The 18,159-nt window shown below is 39.8% G+C and overlaps 1 protein-coding gene across 5 annotated transcripts in view; it reads right to left on the bottom strand.

The window, feature by feature from the left end:
- Positions 1-14,639, bottom strand: part of LOC143852215 (protein FAR1-RELATED SEQUENCE 11-like) — a 31,741-nt gene extending 17,102 nt beyond the window's left edge. For 3 of the 5 annotated variants that reach the window (XR_013236748.1, XR_013236749.1, XM_077361596.1), the window contains exons 1-3: positions 14,242-14,639; positions 13,920-14,057; positions 1,879-2,002 (exon numbers count right to left, since the gene is read on the bottom strand). Coding sequence is in view for 1 of the 5 variants with exons in the window: in XM_077361596.1 (XP_077217711.1) it covers positions 1,879-2,002; positions 13,920-14,057; positions 14,242-14,348 (369 nt within the window). In the remaining 4 variants the exon portion in view is untranslated. Of the gene's footprint in view, positions 1-1,008; positions 1,098-1,878; positions 2,003-13,919; positions 14,134-14,241 lie in introns of those variants that run through there. The other 2 variants (XR_013236750.1, XR_013236751.1) reach the window with 2 other exon arrangements.
- Positions 14,640-18,159: the final 3,520 nt, after the last annotated feature.

Genomic DNA, 18,159 nt, shown 5'->3' with positions numbered 1-18,159 from the left:
TTTCAATACATTTCCGTGATTTTAAAATATTTTCACCGAAATTTCCAACCAAAACTGAAATGTTTTTGTTTCCATGCAGACAGAAACCGAAACCGAAATTTAAAACCTTGCTAGGAACTTTGAAGCTTTTTTTTTTTTTGGAAATGTAACTTTGAAGCATATATGAAACATTGGATCATCCGTCCTTTGTAGACACACCAAATGATACCAATGCAAACAAGAGTTAAAGAAACTATAGCACAGAGGAGGCACCGGAATTCAAGTAGTCATATTCAAAACCTAAGAGAAATTTGAACTAGCATATTAGATACACCTCGCTGCTTGTGAAGTCTGTTCATATATGCATCGTTGTGGTGAAATTGTGAACCTCAATTCTAAGCAACATCAGACTGATAAAAATTGTCGTCCTAAAGCTTGAATAAAGTTTTTTAAGCAAGATTATAGCGCATTAAATCTATGTAAAGATTGTGTCCATAAATTTGAAAACGCGCATTTTCTTCAAATTTATCCATATGCATGCCCAGGACAAGCATGATCTTTCCCTCCGACTTTTCTCATGTCATCTGGACATTTTAGGATATGCTATAAATTCTGAGTTGTCTAGGGACCTTCTACCAAAATGTCTTTCCTGCCCTGGAATCTCACTTCTGCTTCTTAATCTCTTCTTGCTCCTACCACCAAGGACCACTACCATGACTCCACCTAGAGCAACTTTAACTAAATCGAAGTTGTATTATTTGTAGATTCCTGTCATTTTCAAAATCTAGGTATTCAATGTTTTTTTATAAACATTATTAACTACATGAAAATACACCATTTTACGGTTCCTTGGAACAACACTTTCTGAATTTCTGAGACCAGTGGTTCCTTTAGCAACCAAATTTACTACCACTTCATTCAACTATGGATCAATCGTTAAAAGAGATTTTGAACAAAGACATACTACATATTAACATCTATATACGTGTTTTAAATCACAATTATTTTATTAGAAAGAGGAAAGCTTACCCTTCAAGCCTCTACCTCTCGCTAACACTCTTTACGACCGGATCCAATCCCTGACCATAAGCTTGCTAGAAAAAATGGGCTAATGATTCCTGAAAAATTCAAATAGAAATGCATACACTAGGGATTTAAGAAGTAATCACCATATTATCTTAAAAAAAGTTATTGTCATTATGTATGCATACATCTAACTGATTGGTGTTAACAAAGCATTGCAATCTTATAGAAAATCACATAATACATCTCCTTACTATAGAAATATATTGGCTTCGGTTATGGGCTAAACGTAGGAGGATTTTCTAATTAATGAAGTTCATTATCCCTTAAATCAACTGAGTCAATTATTTTCACCCACTAAATAAGCCGATACAATTTCATATAAGGTCTTTAGCCTTGAATATTAAAAGGTATTCTTAAAGAAGGTCTCCTTCCCTCTTTCAAACGTGTTGTAAAGAGGCCAATGAATGATCCACCAAATGTAACCAAGATAAGAGCACCATCCAATCATGAGGTAGCCTTTTCACAAAGTTGTTGTATTCTAAAGAGACAGCAGATTTGACCATAGAATTAAGCGAATGTGACACTTTCTGAGCAACATTGTTTACATTTTACACTAAACACTAAAATGTTTTACACATATAGCCCAATAAAAATAGTCAAGTCGTATAAAATGTCAGCACTTGCACTCCGAGACAACAGAATCATTCTCTATGATTGTCACTCAGAAAGTGAGGAGAAATATTTTATATTTCATCCTGAATAGAATTATTCCCACCAGCAGCAAGAATGAGAAATAAACAACTCGTAGCATTCCAACATCACTATTAACCTCCATACCAAAATCATATGAACAAAACAATTGTGTAGCATTACCTCAAAACCATCACAGTTATAATGCCTTCTTGTGTCTGGATCACATAAAATGTTATAGGAATAAGCAACCTCTTTGAAAAATTCTGAAGCTTCGGGGTTGCCTACATTTTTGTCGGGGTGGTACCTGTTGAATGTTGCAGGACAAGACAAAAATCACAACTCAAGTAAAACATTAAAAGAAAAATTAAGAATCATCTGACTTCCTTATATCTACGCCATTAAGCCAAGATGCTTAATTAACAAACAGGAACTAAGGCTAACAAATGGTGGGGGCTGCTGTGTTAAAGAATCACCAAACCATATAATGAATCATGCCACAGTTTGTAATGCAATCTATCAAAGGAATACTCAGAATAGGACTTTTAACCAACAAATTTCTCAGATTTGGTATCACGGCAAATAAAAGAAATGGAAAAACTGTGATAGATTGACCAACAAGGAAATAAACTTGGATTCGTTGTAAACCAGGAGACAGCACTAATTTTGAAGCATTTTTTCAGAAAAAAGATAACAAAAACTTTGTTAAGAAATAAAGAAGATTACAAGTTTACATCAATGGGCAGCTAACGCCCCATATATATTTGCTTTTTAGACACACCCGACTTGGCCAACTTTTTTACCAACATATTTGCATTCCTCGAATATGAACAAACTCAATCTCCCAATTCCTCACCATATCCCTAATCTCATCAATAAATCTAGCAAGTCTCCATGGACTGGAGCTGCTCTCATGAGCCCAGGAAATAATGTTTGAAGAGCCTCCTTCTACCTCAAGTTTCCCCTCCATGTGCTCCAACAAAATACCCATAACAAAGTGAAGAGAAGGAATCTATGCCTTCGATGAGTCGATATGACCGATAGGACCAAAAGGGAATGAAGAATAGGACCATTTCCATCTCTAAAAACCCCTTCAATCCATCTGGGCCAGATTACCTAGGGAGCATCCATCCACGTTCAACCATCACTAATTTTGAAGCATTATTAGTAGTAGTGTTCAAAAAATTAATCTCATACAAGCGTTGAAGCCAAAAGCTAAGTAGGAGGGTTAGATGCATGAAGAAAGAGCATGAGTGTGGGAGCACAAGTACACAAGACAATATATATATATATATATAGAAGACTTGAGCTTAATGCTACTCAGTTCTCCGGTGAGATGGGTTTTGCTCCGATGAGTTTTTTAGGCAGTTTAGTCTCTCCTGCGCCGAATCTCTGGTTTGTCTTCCGAACTAGTTGATCCGGGCGAGATCTCCTTTCTTCTTAAGCTGCTCCGTGGGAATGAGTCTGCTTCATCTCCACTTGTGATGTTCTCTGCCTCTTCGTCTTCTTCTTTGAGATAGTTTTCGTATTCATCAATCTCCTTTGAGGATTCAGTGTCTGCTTCCTCTTCGAAAAAGTGGAACTCCTCAGCTTCGTTGTCCATCTCATCATCGTCTCCTTCTTTTTCAGTTTCCCCTTCTTCTTCGTCTATATCGTCCTCTGTTTCATCTTCGTTTTCCTCGTCGTCTTCGCTGTCGTTTCTTGCTCGGAGAAGAAATCGGTTTCGGCCCAGTATATTTCTGGCTCCTCTATTTCCTCTTCTGATTCGGTTCCCGCTATTGGGGTGTTTGTGGTGTTGGAGTCTTCGGATTCATCGGAGTCTGTGTATCCCTCTTTGTATCCCCCTGGACACATCTCGTTATGCCGGAGCAAAGGGGCTGGAATCCTCCTAACTTTGTCACTGGGGCTAATGTAATTCCTCTGGGTGTTGATCTATTCAATCCGAGAGTGGTCGGAAGTTCTCTCGGTGCTGCGAATTTTCAAAAGGGTCATGAGGTGTTGGAACCTTGGGAGAAGGTTAGGAGTAAAAGAGAGAAAAGGTTGGACAAGCTTGTGGTTAGGAGACGGTGTCGGAGATTGGAGATGCAGCAAATGTTTTTTTCAAACTTCAGAAGAAGAGTGGAATGTTGAAGATGCAAGAAAGTTTGGTCTAATTCAGATTTCAACTTCAGTAAGGTCTCTCAAAATTCTGGATTCCATTTGGGTAGTAGGGGTGTAAGCAATCACCTGGGGGTTATCTTTAAAGAATCCCTTCCGATAATCTCTGAAGGCATTGGTTCTTCTATTGAAGTTATCCCGTTGCAGTAACTTAGCAATGTCAATTTAGGGATCTGGGGAAGGATCAAGGACGACTGGTCTGGGAATGTTAAGGCAATGGAAATTTGGCTTCTCAGAAATGGTGGGTTTTATGGAGGTTTATCAATGCATAAGCTTGACAATCTGGAGATTTTAATCACGACTAAAGTCGGTGTTGAGGAGAAATTTGATGGAGGAATGGTGCAGGAAGGAAGATTCTCCATTATTGGAAATTTCTTTGTGGGCTGATAAGTTTTCGATGGAAGGACCAAAAATTTGGTGGGTTGTCGAAGGTGTCCCTCCGGAAGCTTGGTGGGAAGAGAATTTCCGTCGAATTGGGGAGAGAATTGGCAAGGTAATCGATCTTGACCAGTCGTGTAAATCTGGTTGTGGATATCAGAGGGCTAGGATGCTCATAGCTGTTGAAGGGTCAATTGGGCCTGAGGTTTCTCTTCAGGTGTCTTTAAGGGGATCAGTTAGATGGGTGAGACTTTTTAAGGAGGAAGAGGAAGAATAAGGGGTTTCCATATTTAATGAGGCTTTTAATTTTAGAGAGAAATTTGGGGTAATGGCTGGTTCAGACGGCTCAAGGTCTGACGATACGGTCTTATCTCCTCGAGAGTCGGTGGCGGGAGGAGTTCTCGAGACCGCCGGTGATAGGGGAGAAGAAGCGGTGGGCGGGATTTCAGAGGAGGCGCATGGTAGCAAATTTTTGCAGCAAGTGCATGTTAGCATTGACCCTGCTGGAGTCAATTTCGAATTTCAAATTTTCGCATCCCCCCCAGCTTACAGGTGGCGGAGTGTTATGGGGGGAAATCCTGTGGAAGTACCCCTGATGGGTCCCACTAGTTCCATCGACAGATATTTTGAGTCCTTTATTAATCCCTCTTCGTTGTCCCCTCTGAGTGTGGGCCCAGTTTCTGAGCCCAGTTGGGCCCAAAGTTCATTTTTGAAGAGGAGGGTGGAAGTGTGAGCCCAAGCCCTATCAGTTTTGATTTCGAGTTTGATTTAAGAAATGTCTCGGCTGACTTGGCGATTTCTTCCCCGAGTGTGGACTTTCAGTCAAAGAATGGTTCTCTTTCTTCTTTTTCTCCTACCTTAGGGTCCAATCGATTGGGCTCTTTCCCTTCTCTTTGCTCTACAGCTAGTCGTAGCTCTGGGGTTGGCCTTGTATCGTCAATCAAAAATAGGATTGTTATTCTTAAGCAGATGGCGGTGGAGGAGGTTACGTCATGCTTGAATTTCGAATTAGAGGACGGTCTTGAGGGGATTTCAGTTGGGGTGGATCAGGAGTTTGGTTAAGTTCTCGCTGACAATCCTTCGTCTGTGAATGTTCACTTTTCTCGCGGAGAAGAGTCTGTGTTAATTCATAACAATTTATTTAGACACTTGTTTTTTCAGCAAGAATGGAAAAAGTATATCCAGAGGGGTTAGCAAAAAGAAAGAAAATATTGTGAATTTTTCCTCGTATCTAGTGGAAGTAGATCCAGGTATTGAAGAAAAGGGGAGACTAGACGAAGACGTTGTTGTTATTAAGCATTCTTTTTCTGAGAAGAAGGATCTTAGCCTCGCCCCTCTTTCTCCGTCCGAGAGAGGGGTCAATCGAGTAGTTGATAACACTTTGAAATTAAGCAAGGATCTCGGGATCTTGTATGGAGGGACTAAAAATGACTTCAGGATGCAAATCAAATTGGCTGAGCAGAGAGAAATAGTGGCAAAGAACCAGGCTTTTAAAGGAGATGAGTCAAACAAAAAGACGGACAGGCTTTTAAAGGAGATGAGTCAAACAAAAAGACGGACAGGGAACTCAGAAGACTTAGCTCTGGAATTATTTATGGCAAAAGGGAGAAGGGTGCGGGGGTTTCTGTTGTCCAGAAAGGTAGAGTGAACAAAGGTAGAAAGGGGAGGAGTTCTCTTGACAATGGTTTTAAATGAAAATCCTCTCTTGGAATGCAAATGGCTTGGGGGCTCAAGCTAAGAAAATCCAGCTCAAGGATCTTTTGAAGAAGGCCAATCCTGATGTAATTTGTATTCAGGAAACCAAATTGGAAGAAGTTTCTAGAGGTGTATTGAAACTTTGCGGAATTAATTCAGTCTGGGATTTTGGATTTATTCCGTCCAAAGGGGCCTCTGGTGGCATCTTGGTAGCTTGGAATGAGTCCATCTGGAAGAAGACAAATGTATGGAAAGGAGTATTCTCTTTATCTGTGGCTCTATGCAAGTTAGGGGATTCATCTAATTGGCTGTTGTCGGGGGTCTATGGCCCTGTCCGTCGGGGGGATAAATTGGTTTCCTGGGAAGAGCTGAATTATGTGAGAAGATTGTGCAATTATCCTTGGTGTATAGGTGGGGATTTTAATGAAATTAGAGTTGCGGGAGAAAGGTTGGGTTGTACTTCTTCAAATCATCACATGCGGGATTTTGCTGATTTCATTTCCTCTAATGATCTTGTGGATTTACCTTTATCGGGGTCGACTTTCACTTGGTTTGGAGGTGAAAGGCGGAGCAGATTGGATAGGTTCCTCCTCTCGGTGGAATAGTTGTCTAAGGTTCCCGATGTTTTTCAAATGGCTCTGGTTCATTCGGTATCTGATCATTGCCCAATTGTGTTGGATCCTAGGTTGGAATCTTGGGGTCCTCCTCCTTTTAGGTTTGAATTAGCATGGTTAAATCATCCCAAATTCTTGGAGTTGCTTGAAGTTTGGTGGACCTCTTGTCTAGCACAAGGTAAGGCAGATGTGGTGATTGGCAAAAAATTACGATTCATAAAGGATAAGGTTAAAACTTGGGCTAAGGGTCAAAAGGCAGAAATGGTGGCAAGGAAGGGAGAGATCGAAGATAGAATGGCCGCTTTGAAAGCTTTGGAGGATTCCAGTGATTGTGGAGAGGAGGTTTGGGTTGAGTTGGGCAAATTGAAGCAGGAGCGTCAAGACTTTTTACTTCATGAGGAAATTTCTTGGTGACAGAAGTCGAGAGTGAGATGGTTGTCCGAGGGTGATAAGAATACTGCATATTTTCATGCCATGGCGAGTTCTAGAAGGAGATCCAACAGAATCAAATCTCTCCTCGTAAATGGAGATGTGGTTTCTTGCAAGAAGGGCATTTCTGAGGCTATTCTAGATTTCTTTTCTTCTCTTTACTCTTCCGGAAAATTTGATCCGCCCCATCCCTGAAGGTGTTGAGTTTGACACTCTCTCTTTGTCTGATATTGCAAACTTAGACAAGCCTTTTTCTGAGGATGAAATTTATTCAGCTCTCTTTTTGTTGGCAAAAGATAAGGCCCCTGGTCCTGATGGCTTTTGCATTGCTTTTTTCCAATCGTGCTGGCCTTTTGTGAAGGTTGATATTTTGAAATTCTTTCAGGAATTCCATGAAGGGGGGAGTTTGGATAGAGGTACGGGAGCCACTTTCATTACTTTAATTCCTAAAGTGGATGGGGCTGTTAAAGTTTCGGATTTTAGGCCCATTAGTCTGGTGGGCTGCCTATATAAGATTCTAGCAAAGGTGCTGGCGGATCGCCTTAAAGTTGTTCTCCCTTTCTTAATCTCTGACAGCCAGAGTGCTTTTGTGAGCAAAAGGCAAATTTTGGACTGCTCCTTGATTGCGAATGAAGCCATCGATTTCCGATTAAAAAGTGGAGAAAAAGGAATCGTTTGTAAACTGGACATGGAAAAAGCTTATGACCAAGTGGAGTGGAATTGTTTAGATTACATTCTAGGCAGAATGGGATTCAACAATAGATGGCGTGATTGGATGCGAAAATGTGTTTCCTCAGCTTGGTTCTCGGTGTTGGTGAATGGGTCTACAAAAGGTTTCTTCAAGTCTTCTAGGGGTTTAAGACAAGGGGATCCTCTTTCCCCTTTTCTTTTTGTGATTGTCGCCGATGTGTTGAGTAAGCTTATTTTAAAAGGGTGTGAGAAAGGTTTGATTGAAGGCTTCTGTATTGGTAAGGACAGAGTTGAGGTTTCAATTCTGCAGTTTGCTGATGACACCTTGCTTTTCAGTGCTCCGGAAGAGTCTAAACTGTTGAATATGAAGGCAATCTTAAGGTGTTATGAGCTAACCTCTGGTCAGCGCTCAAACTTTTTTAAATCGAGCTTTTTTGCCCTTAATACCTTTGAGGAAGAGGCTCGAAAGTTCGTGGATATTCTGGGGTGTAATCTTGATGCCCTTCCCTCTTCTTATCTAAGCCTTCCTTTGGGAGTGGGTAGACCTCTCAAAGTTATGTGGGATCCTGTTGTTAATCGTTTTGAGAAGAGATTAGACTCGTGGAAACAAAACTTGGTTTCTAAAGGGGGTAGATTAACTCTAATTAAATCAGTCTTAGCCAATATGTCGGTATACTTCTTATCCCTTTTCCACTGTCCTGCTCACGTAGTGGCAAGGATGGAGAAAATTCAACGAAGATTCCTTTGGGGTGGCACAAATTCTAAGTCTGGAGTTCCTCTGGTCAAATGGGAAAAGGTGTGTACACTTTTAAGAGACGGAGGTTTGGGAATAAAAAGGATAAGCTTTGATGAGTAAATGGTTGTGGAGACTCGGAGAAGAAGAGCACTCCCTTTGGGCTAGAGTTGTTAGTAGTAAGTACGGCACATCAGCGGGCAGGTGGGAATCTTCGGATTGTTATTCGGCAAAAGGTTTAACAGTTTGGAGAAATATTCTTAAACTATCTCATATGTTCCGCAAGGGGTGTCGATTTAAGGTTTATAAGGGGGATAGAATTAGATTTTGGCTAGACGCATGGTGTTCCGAAGAACCCATAAAAGACATTTTTCCTGAATTATTTGTGGTGGCTGCTGTTAAAGAGGTATTCGTCGCGGATTGTTTTGAAAGGTTGGAAAACAAGGGCATTTGGTGTCCTAAATTCAGAAGGAACTTTTTCGACAGGGAGTTATCTTCCCCTTCAAATTTGTTCACTTTGATTGAAGGACCCTATATCAAAAGAGTAGGATCGGATAAGAGAATCTTGATTCACAGTAAATCTGGAATGTTTTCTGTAAAATCTTGCTATTCAAGTAGGATGGCTGGAGCTCCGGACGAATTAGTTGCAAAGGTGTGGACTGTTTCCTGCCCTCCAAGGGTGGCTTTTTTTGGATGGGCTGTTAGCCGGGGGAGAATTCAAACCATGGATTTTTTGAGAAGGAAAGGAATGATGTTGGTGAATCATTGCCCCCTGTGTCTTCAGGATGGGGAATCGATTGATCATCTTTTCATTCATTGTAAGTTCGCAAGGGTGATTTGGGGTCTGTTGTTGACTAGATTCGGTATTCTTTGGGTTATCCCAAATACTATTCTGCAGATTCTTCAATGTTGGGATTATGTGCCTTGGAAGAAAAAAGGGGAAAGCTTTGTGGAGGATTTGTCTTTTGGCTATGTGGTGGGCGATATGGAAAGAAAGAAATGATCAAGTCTTTGTCGGTAAGGCAAAGTCAGCTTATGGGACCTTTCAAAGGATTGTAACAATTTCAATACAGTGGGCTAAAAGCTCTTCTCTATTCTTTGGTACCTCTGCTTATGATTTGTGGGTGGGGTGGCTTATCGTTTGCTCAGAAGGTTCTTCCAAGCCAAAGATCGTTCAACAATGGTCTAATCCTCCCCTCAGTTTCTTAAAACTTAATTTTGATGGAGCATGTTTTGGGAACCCTGGAATGGGGGGACGAGGTGGTCTTCTTAGAGATGATAAAGGTTTGGTAATTTGGGCTTATTCAGGTCCTTGTGGTCTTTGTGATTCTAATGAGGCGGAAGTTAAAGCGGCTTTTTCCGGAATCTTGCATCTGGAAGAAGGAATTTTGGACAAAGTGATTATTGAAGGAGATTCATCAAATGTTGTGAAATGGATTTTGGGATCTGCTCCACCTACTTGGAGATTTCTCTCCTTGATTGAAGAGATCTCAGATAGACTTTCGGGTTCGCTCGCCTCTTTTAGTCATGTAAGAAGATCTGCCAATGGTGAAGCAGATGGTCTGGCCAAATCGGGAGCTATTAGATCTAGTGTGGAGTGGTTTGATTTTATGCCTCCCTAGTTTCTCCTATGTTTTTATTCTCTTTGTATTTTTTCTCTCCTTCTCCTTGTATTTTTGTGGATCTTCTCGATTCCTTTTATTATACTACCACTTCAAATATATATATATATATATATATATATATATCGGTGTGTATGTGCGCGCGTACGTACGTACGTGCGTGCGTGCTTGTGTGTGTGTGTGTGTGTGTGTGTGTGTGTGTGTGTGTGTGTGTGTGTGAGAGAGAGAGAGAGAGAGAGAGATGATAAGCCGAAGTTCCATTACAAGCGCTTAGGCATAGCCTCTTCTCCTATTAGCCGAGCTCATGAGTGGCGCCACATGAAAGGTTGTTTACTGATTGAGACCAGTTTCAGTGAGTTACTGTAAAAAGCTGCAGGCTACAAAAAGGGAGCTACTGCAATGTAGCTCTGACCTACGTTCGTACAGATCCTCAATGCAGGCAACGAATAAAAAAATTAGACTAAAAAGGCATAACCTCTTCTCCTATTAGTTGAGCCTGTGAGTGGCTCCACATGGGAATCATGGCCACACACACACACACACACACACACTAGTAAAAAACACCGTGCGATGCACGGGCCGACAAAGAACTGTACGGACCACATCATAGGTTGATCCAAACCGTCCATGCGATGGAACACAACATCAATAGGTTGTGCCCGTAAAATCATTTCCATAGGCTGATCCTAGCCCTCCAATCCATAGAGGTTTCCATAATTAAAAAAGCATAAAGGAGGGGGGTAAGATTGAAATTATGTGGCTTTAATGGGTGCCTTTGTTAAAAAGCATAAAGGAGGGGGTAGGATTGAAAATATTTGGGTTGAATGGGTGCCTTTGTTAAAAAAAGTCAAAAAAAGTGATGTGTAATTCTCATAGAATTTTGGGAGAAATTCAAATAATTCTCTCCTTTTCTCTTCTGCTATATATATATATATATATATATATATATATATATATAGAGAGAGAGAGAGAGAGAGAGAGAGAAGAGTCCCTACTCCCTAGAGTAGATAACTTATCGGTGAATATAATGCTTGTTGGTGTATGTCTTGACGAATGTAATGCTTCTCATAAGGGTAACAAACCAGAATGACGGATGCAATTAGAAGCGAGTGCTGATGTATTGTGGGTGATGATGAATGAACGTTGCCCTATGAGGTGAGGTGGAAGCTGTAGATTCAATGTCATGGTACTTAATTTTTACTTTAACCATTTCTTATGTAACCATGGATCACACACAAACCCAGAACAATTTAGTTGTAATAATGCATATAACTTTAATACATGAGCTAAACAATTAAATATATAAACATATAAATACACTCACATTTTACATTCATAAATTTAAAATTTCAACCAGACTAATCATTATGACTGTCAACGGACCAACCGGTTCAACAAATCCTTTGGATCCAACTACATTTAGATGAGACATAGACATGCAATGAGATAGTCAGATCCAAATTGCACTGCCCAAAATCATTTCAAATAGAATCCAAATAGAGTATACTCGATTGGATTGTCCCATGTCCAATAATAATGCACATATATACATAAATTTCCCTTTATATTTCATATGCACGGCTAAATAATGAGGGATAGTTTTGGTATTTTCCTACAAAATGAGTTAAACAAAAAAAAATCTCTTTGTAAGTTTTAGTCACACATCAGTTCACTCACTTCCTCAAAAAAAAAGTCAAAACTTGGTCTTGAGTGTCATTATCGCCGCCTAATAGACTACATCATTGCAATCTGATTTGAAATGGATCGTCACCAGACACTGAAAGTAGGATCCAAGGTTTCAAATTTCGGTTTCGGTTTAAGTTTCAGCCTGTAAGGAAATAGAAACATTTCGGTTTCAGTGGAAATCTTGTAAAATCGCAGAAACGTATGGAAACATATGCAAATGATGAAATTTTCAAATATTAAAAAAAAACATATGCCAATGATAAAATTTTAAGATGAAATTTTTGGAAATGCTAGAATAAGCACAAATGCATACTTAGAAACCATCACATAACCAAAATAGAAGTCCATAATGGCTTAAGCACATCGAACACCCCGTGACATGCGTTGTCGCACATGTCTATAACAATAAAGTAAAAAACGAAGCACAATGTAAGAATTATAAGAAAGTACAGTGGCAGGTCGCCCCTCTAAGGACCCTAACTCTGTCAATACCACATAGAGTTACGAGGCATATTGGTTGCATGTCGATATGACATCCCATGCATCATAAGATACGGTTATTTTCTTATGCCATTCAATGATTTTGGCTATCAAATACCATTCTCTACATAATGAAATGCAAATAATAACATCTTTCCATTTTTTTTGTCGTTACAATCATTTCAGTCCAATTTAGGGAATTCCGGTCGAATTTCGGGAATTCCGATCGAATTTCGGGCATTTTGGGGAAATAATGATGTGAAAGGAAATCATGTAGATTTCATTTCGGTGGGGATGTAAATGGAAACATTTCAGTCATTTCGGGGAAATTTAAATCCATGGTAGGATCGGAACGAATCGTGACCTAGAGATGGCTGGATTTGATCCGAATCAAGTCCATTGGGAGGCTAAGTAATTTTTATTTTTATTTTTTGAAAAGAGGCTAAGTAATTTTATATCTAAGAGAATAATATTATTGAATTAAATTATACTAAACTTGCCTCAAACCATCAACATCATGAGTATAGACTAACTATATATGACAAAAGCCACAGAATTTATGGAATGTGTTGAGTCAGGCCCTTTAAACCTATCCCATACTAGGCTGGGTCCGACCTAGTCCCATACCTAGGCAGGCCCCCACTTAGGACTGTAACGTTCCACCATGCTTCACCATCCGCCATCCTCGCGGCTCACTCTGTGGCGGCTTTCACTCTATTGTTTTTTTCTTCCATGTAGCCCTTTCCACAGGTCACACCCCTTCCGAGGTGACCCACTCTACGGTAACTTCACTCTGGCTTTGTTACTAGGTAGTCGTCTCTACAAGTAACTCCTTCCATGAATCGAAAACGTGACATGGGGCCTAATGTTTGGTATCTAACCAATATGTCAAAAGCTCCAGATCTAATGGAATGTGTCCGGCTAGGCCCTCTAAACTCGTACCATACTAGATTTGGCCACACGTAGTCTCATACCTAGGCAGGCTCCCACTTAGGACTGTAACAATTGCATACACATAATCTTATCAAACATATATTAGACATAAGATTGATTTATAGTAAAGGACCTTTAAGTCTTTACTAGGTTTCTCCCACCAAAGAAGCACTACATATATTGATTGCTATAGTCAAATGATAATAGGCACGAAATCAACTTATCCCATATGCTTTAACCAGCTGTCTGGCAGCATTTTAGGAATTATTGCAGTTGGTTAAGCATATTGGACAAGGTGAGTTAGCACATATTATCAAAACATGGTTGTGCTGATATCATTTCCCTTGTTATTATATACATACAAATATATAAGGGATTTGCTAGTGTCCATCGCAAAAGGCATATTTCGCAGATGGTCTGTTGCATCTGAGAATGAAGACAAAATCTGCTGAAAAGTGAGCCTATGTGGCTGCTGTCAGATGCAACAGACCATCCGTGAAATGCCGAAATGCCTTTTGCGATGGACGCTAGCAAATCCCAATATATAAATAACAAACAGACGCACTCATGTATAAGCACATTCAAACTTACAAACACACATAGTACAAAGTTTTAAATACAAGTCAACATGTCTGAATGCATTTAAGGAGGAAACACACCAAGTCAAACTACCAGCCTATAAATTCTAATCATATAGCATTCTGTCTAACCATATAGCATTCTTTCCTTCATTCAAACAGGAAAAAAAAAAAAAAAATATCAACACAAACATTTGTTTTGCCATTTTGGATCAAAAGGGAGACTTACTTGAGAGCTAATTTTTTGAAAGCGGTCTTGATTTCGAGAGTCGTAGAAACCCTAGAAACCCCCAATACTTCATATGGGTCTCTCAGAATTGCCGGCCGCGATGGATTTTCCATCCCATATGACACGCCACCTTCTGATCTAAAATTACCAATATCTCAATCAATTCCAATCATACCTCCATTCCTCAAATTTCAATTCCAATTCGAGGAAAGAACTGTCATAATTCAAGAAAAAAAAAAAACAGAAAATATCAAGAAACCTATGAATTGGGTAGAAGATTGAAAATGAATAAAAAGAGACAAAATCGGACGATATTACTTACCGATTTGAGAATCGAGAGACGATCGGGAAAGTGATCGGAAAATGGGGGGGGGAATTAGAGGAAAACGGGGAGAGGGGGAAGAGATTGCGAGGGGGAGTAACGCGCATCCATGGAGAACGGACGTGTATTTATAAAGGGGGAGAGCTAACGTGCGCGGTCGGGATACACGGAGTTATCGTGAGCATAGTCAGCGTGAACCGTGGGTTCGAGTGGTTGCTCCTTTTGCGCTCCCACGATTTTCGTTCCGGACTTTAGGGTTCGTGCTGATCTGCGCCGCGTGCGCAGAAATGAATCGGACGAAGAGGAGGATGGGGTAATTGTAACAGGTGGCGTATGTTAGACGAACCCTAATCCGTTGGGGAAAGGTATGAGAAGCCGTTTCGGACTTCAATGGGGTCAAGATAGCGTGCGCCGGAGCGAAGGATAAGCCAATCAGGTGTAACTGCTTTGTCCAGCTGGCAAACATACCTATTTTTATATGTTTTTTTTTTGGGCGGTGATAAATTCGCACCCCCGTAGGATAATTTCAGCACCACTGTACAAGGAGGGTATGTCCGTATGTGGCACAGTGGCAAACTTTAACGCTTTCTAACGTCAAGGCCTTAAGGGGTGCGATTTATCCTACAGTGGGTGTGAATTTATCACTCCCCTTTTTTCTTCTTATACTTTTTTTGAGGATAAGATACGCTTGGGTGTTGTGAGCGCGCACCCCTAAAAAGGGTATAAATTACAAGGCAGGCGTTTGCTTATCGTCTACGATACGCATAGTGCGGATTATACGCCTTCACGATTTGCTCTTTTGGTTCTCACTCACTTGAAGCATTGGATATGTCCGGTGGGTGGGACCAAATCGAGTTTGCACAGCCTTTGTCTTTTTCACTTACTAGGATTTGGTCCAGATTTTATGTAGTGTAAGCCCGTGTGGTCAGGTATTTTTTAGAAAAAGTAATGTACGCACACCATCTGATGATCCAAACCGTCCATTTGATGGGCCACAACAAAAAGAGGGTGTGCCCCAATACTCATTTTATAGGATGATTCCAACCCTCCGATCTACAGAGGTTTCCATAATATGGAGTGGGCACAACCTATTTATAGAAAGGGGAACACATGCAGAAAATCAAACATGGGAACTTGTTCCACCTACGCCACAAATGAATATAGTGGGTTGTCAGTGCGTATTCAAGACCACGTAATGGTTGATAGTGGGCTAGAATGTCCAAAAGCTCATCTTGTTGTCAGGGGCTACAACCAACAAGAAGGGGTAGATTTTATTGAAACTTTTAGCCCGATCATCAAACCAGGAAGTATCCGGGTAGATCTCACAGTTGCTACAGTTAAAGTCTAGCCCATTCGATAGCTAGATGTCAGGTATGCCTTTCTACATGGGCACCTTACTGAGCCTGTTTATATGGATCAATTCGACTCGGCCTCACTATCTATCCCTACAAACTCAAATGAGCCCTATATGGCCTCAAACAAGCTCTACCGGCATGGCTTGGTAGGTTTAGCACCTTTTTCCTTGAGTATGGATTTTGTTGCAATGTGACAGACTCATCTCCCCTTGTATCAACATGATGGACACTATCACTCTTCTCTATGTGGATGATATAATCCTGATTGGAAATGCTATGTCTCTACTTGATGATCTTATATATCATCACTTTTGGAAGTTCTTTCTCAATGAAAGATCTGGGATCTCTCCATTATTTCCTTGGCATTGAAGTCCTGATAGTCTTTTTTTTATTTTTTATCACAATCTAAATATACTATTGATCTTCTAGATCGTGTTATGATGAAGGCATGTAAGTGTATCCCTACTCCTTTGGCAACCAGACCTACAACTACAATGAGGGCTAATTAACCTCATTTGAATATCACTTAATACCGCGGTATTGTTGCAGCACTTCAATACCTAACTATGACTCGATCAGACTTATCCTTTTTCGGTTAACAATGTCTGCCAACACATGCACAATCCAATAGTTGGCCACTTTCAACTGGTCAAATGAATCTTACGATATGTTTGCGGTACTCTACATCTCGGGTTGTGCATTCTTGCTCATAGCTCACTACATTTATATGCCTTCTTTGATGCCGATTGGGCAGGCTATCCCACTACTAGGAGATCTACTACTGATTTTTATACTTTTCTCGGCTCCAATTGTATATCCTGGAGTGCCAAAAAGCAGTCCATCATTGCTCGATCTAGTGATGAGGCTAAGTTTCGTGCCATGGCCTCTACCAGGGCTGAGATAACTTGGTTTTCATTTATCCTTCGAGATATCGGACTTCCTCTCCCTTAGGCCTTTACGCTCTTGTGTGACAGCATGAGTGCTCTCTACATGACCATTAGTCCAGTCTTTCATGCTCGTACCAAGTCCGATATGTCCCATAATCAACTAGGTGATATATTTACAAAGACTATCTCGCGATGTCTTTATTATGCTTTGTGTAAAATGACAAAAATATCTATAAAATAACCAAATTACCCTATCATATAGAAAATAATAAGATGCCCTTTTGTCTTTGGAAAAAAAAAATTCCCCTACCATACGGAAAATAACAAAAATAGTCATATCTAACGGAAAATGTCAAAAAAATCCATCCCTTGAAAAATGAAAAACACCCTATCCATGAAAAATGACCAAAGTAACCCAATCTAAAAGAAAATGACTAAAATACCCATATCTAGTGAAAATCATAGAAATTCCCATATCTTATGGGAATAGCAAAAGTACCATTACCTCATTGAAAATGATCAAAAGTTCAAAACACTCATATCTCATAGAAACTAATAACATACCAGTTTTTAATGAAAAATAAGGTAGGGGTATTTTTGTAACTTGATTCTAACCCCATTATGTGGTTGGTACAAATTAAATGGATGGGTGAGAAAGTTTAAATTCTGCAATGGTAGATTTTGTGGTCTAAGAAATAGTGCAAAAAATCTTGTCCCATTTTATGGCGCCCAAACAAACACATGAAAAAATAATTTTATGGTTAAGATTGTTAGAGGAATTAGGTCAAGCAAGAGATTGCTTGAAGCATTACACCCAGGGTATCTAGTTTGGAATACCAAGTTTGTGATATCCAGCCTCTATATATATAGATACACTAGGGTTATAAGAGGTTAATGGGCTCCAGCCCATATGGGCCCACTACACCTGATCCATTACCTATTGGGCTTATATTAGAACATATACCAGGGTTATACTATACACATGTATACCCAACACAAATTTACTTTGAAAGATCTTACCTCCATAAATCTTAACCATGTAAATTTTTTGATGGTCATCTAAAATCAAAAGAAACTAAGCCCTACTGTAAATTACTCTGTTCACTATGACATGAGTTTCTAATCTCTTAAAATGGTGCATGTATAAAATATGTATGTACTAAGAGAAAAATGCATGCCATCTCAATATATATCGAGTCAATTAGCACTCGTTCTAATTGACTCAGCTCGACCCACTTTAGAGTGGGGTGAGTTATCTGGGTTTTTAACCTATGATCTATGTATTATTGTGAACTATAATATGATAAAGAAAAGGCGACTTTAAGCTCATTGCATTTCACTGTATGTGATCATATTTATTAACATGAGTGGCAACTACGAGTCTAGCTCGTTGTAGTCTCACACATAGTTAGCAAACACGATACGGCAAAAAAATGGGACCGAGAAAATTCGGGTTTAATATGGCCGGTATTTGTTCGTAGTAAAATGACAGTCAAATAAATGAAAACACACAAAAAATGTGTTTAATACATTTAAAATTTGAGAAAACGGTTTCTACACACCAGTGTAGATAAGTTATCTACACACTATCTTAAAATACAGTGGAGGGCATATTGTTTGGGTGATCCAAACCATTCATTTGATTGGCTCTCACATAGATAGTTTGTCCACAAAAA

The sequence above is a fragment of the Tasmannia lanceolata genome, unplaced genomic scaffold (genome assembly GCF_043159265.1).
Source record: "Tasmannia lanceolata isolate RefF3 unplaced genomic scaffold, GAP_Taslan_0.1 ptg000019l, whole genome shotgun sequence".
In the NCBI taxonomy this organism is placed as follows: Eukaryota; Viridiplantae; Streptophyta; class Magnoliopsida; order Canellales; family Winteraceae; genus Tasmannia; species Tasmannia lanceolata.
Note: the sequence above shows the minus strand (reverse complement) of the source record. Positions and strands in the feature narration are given on the sequence as shown.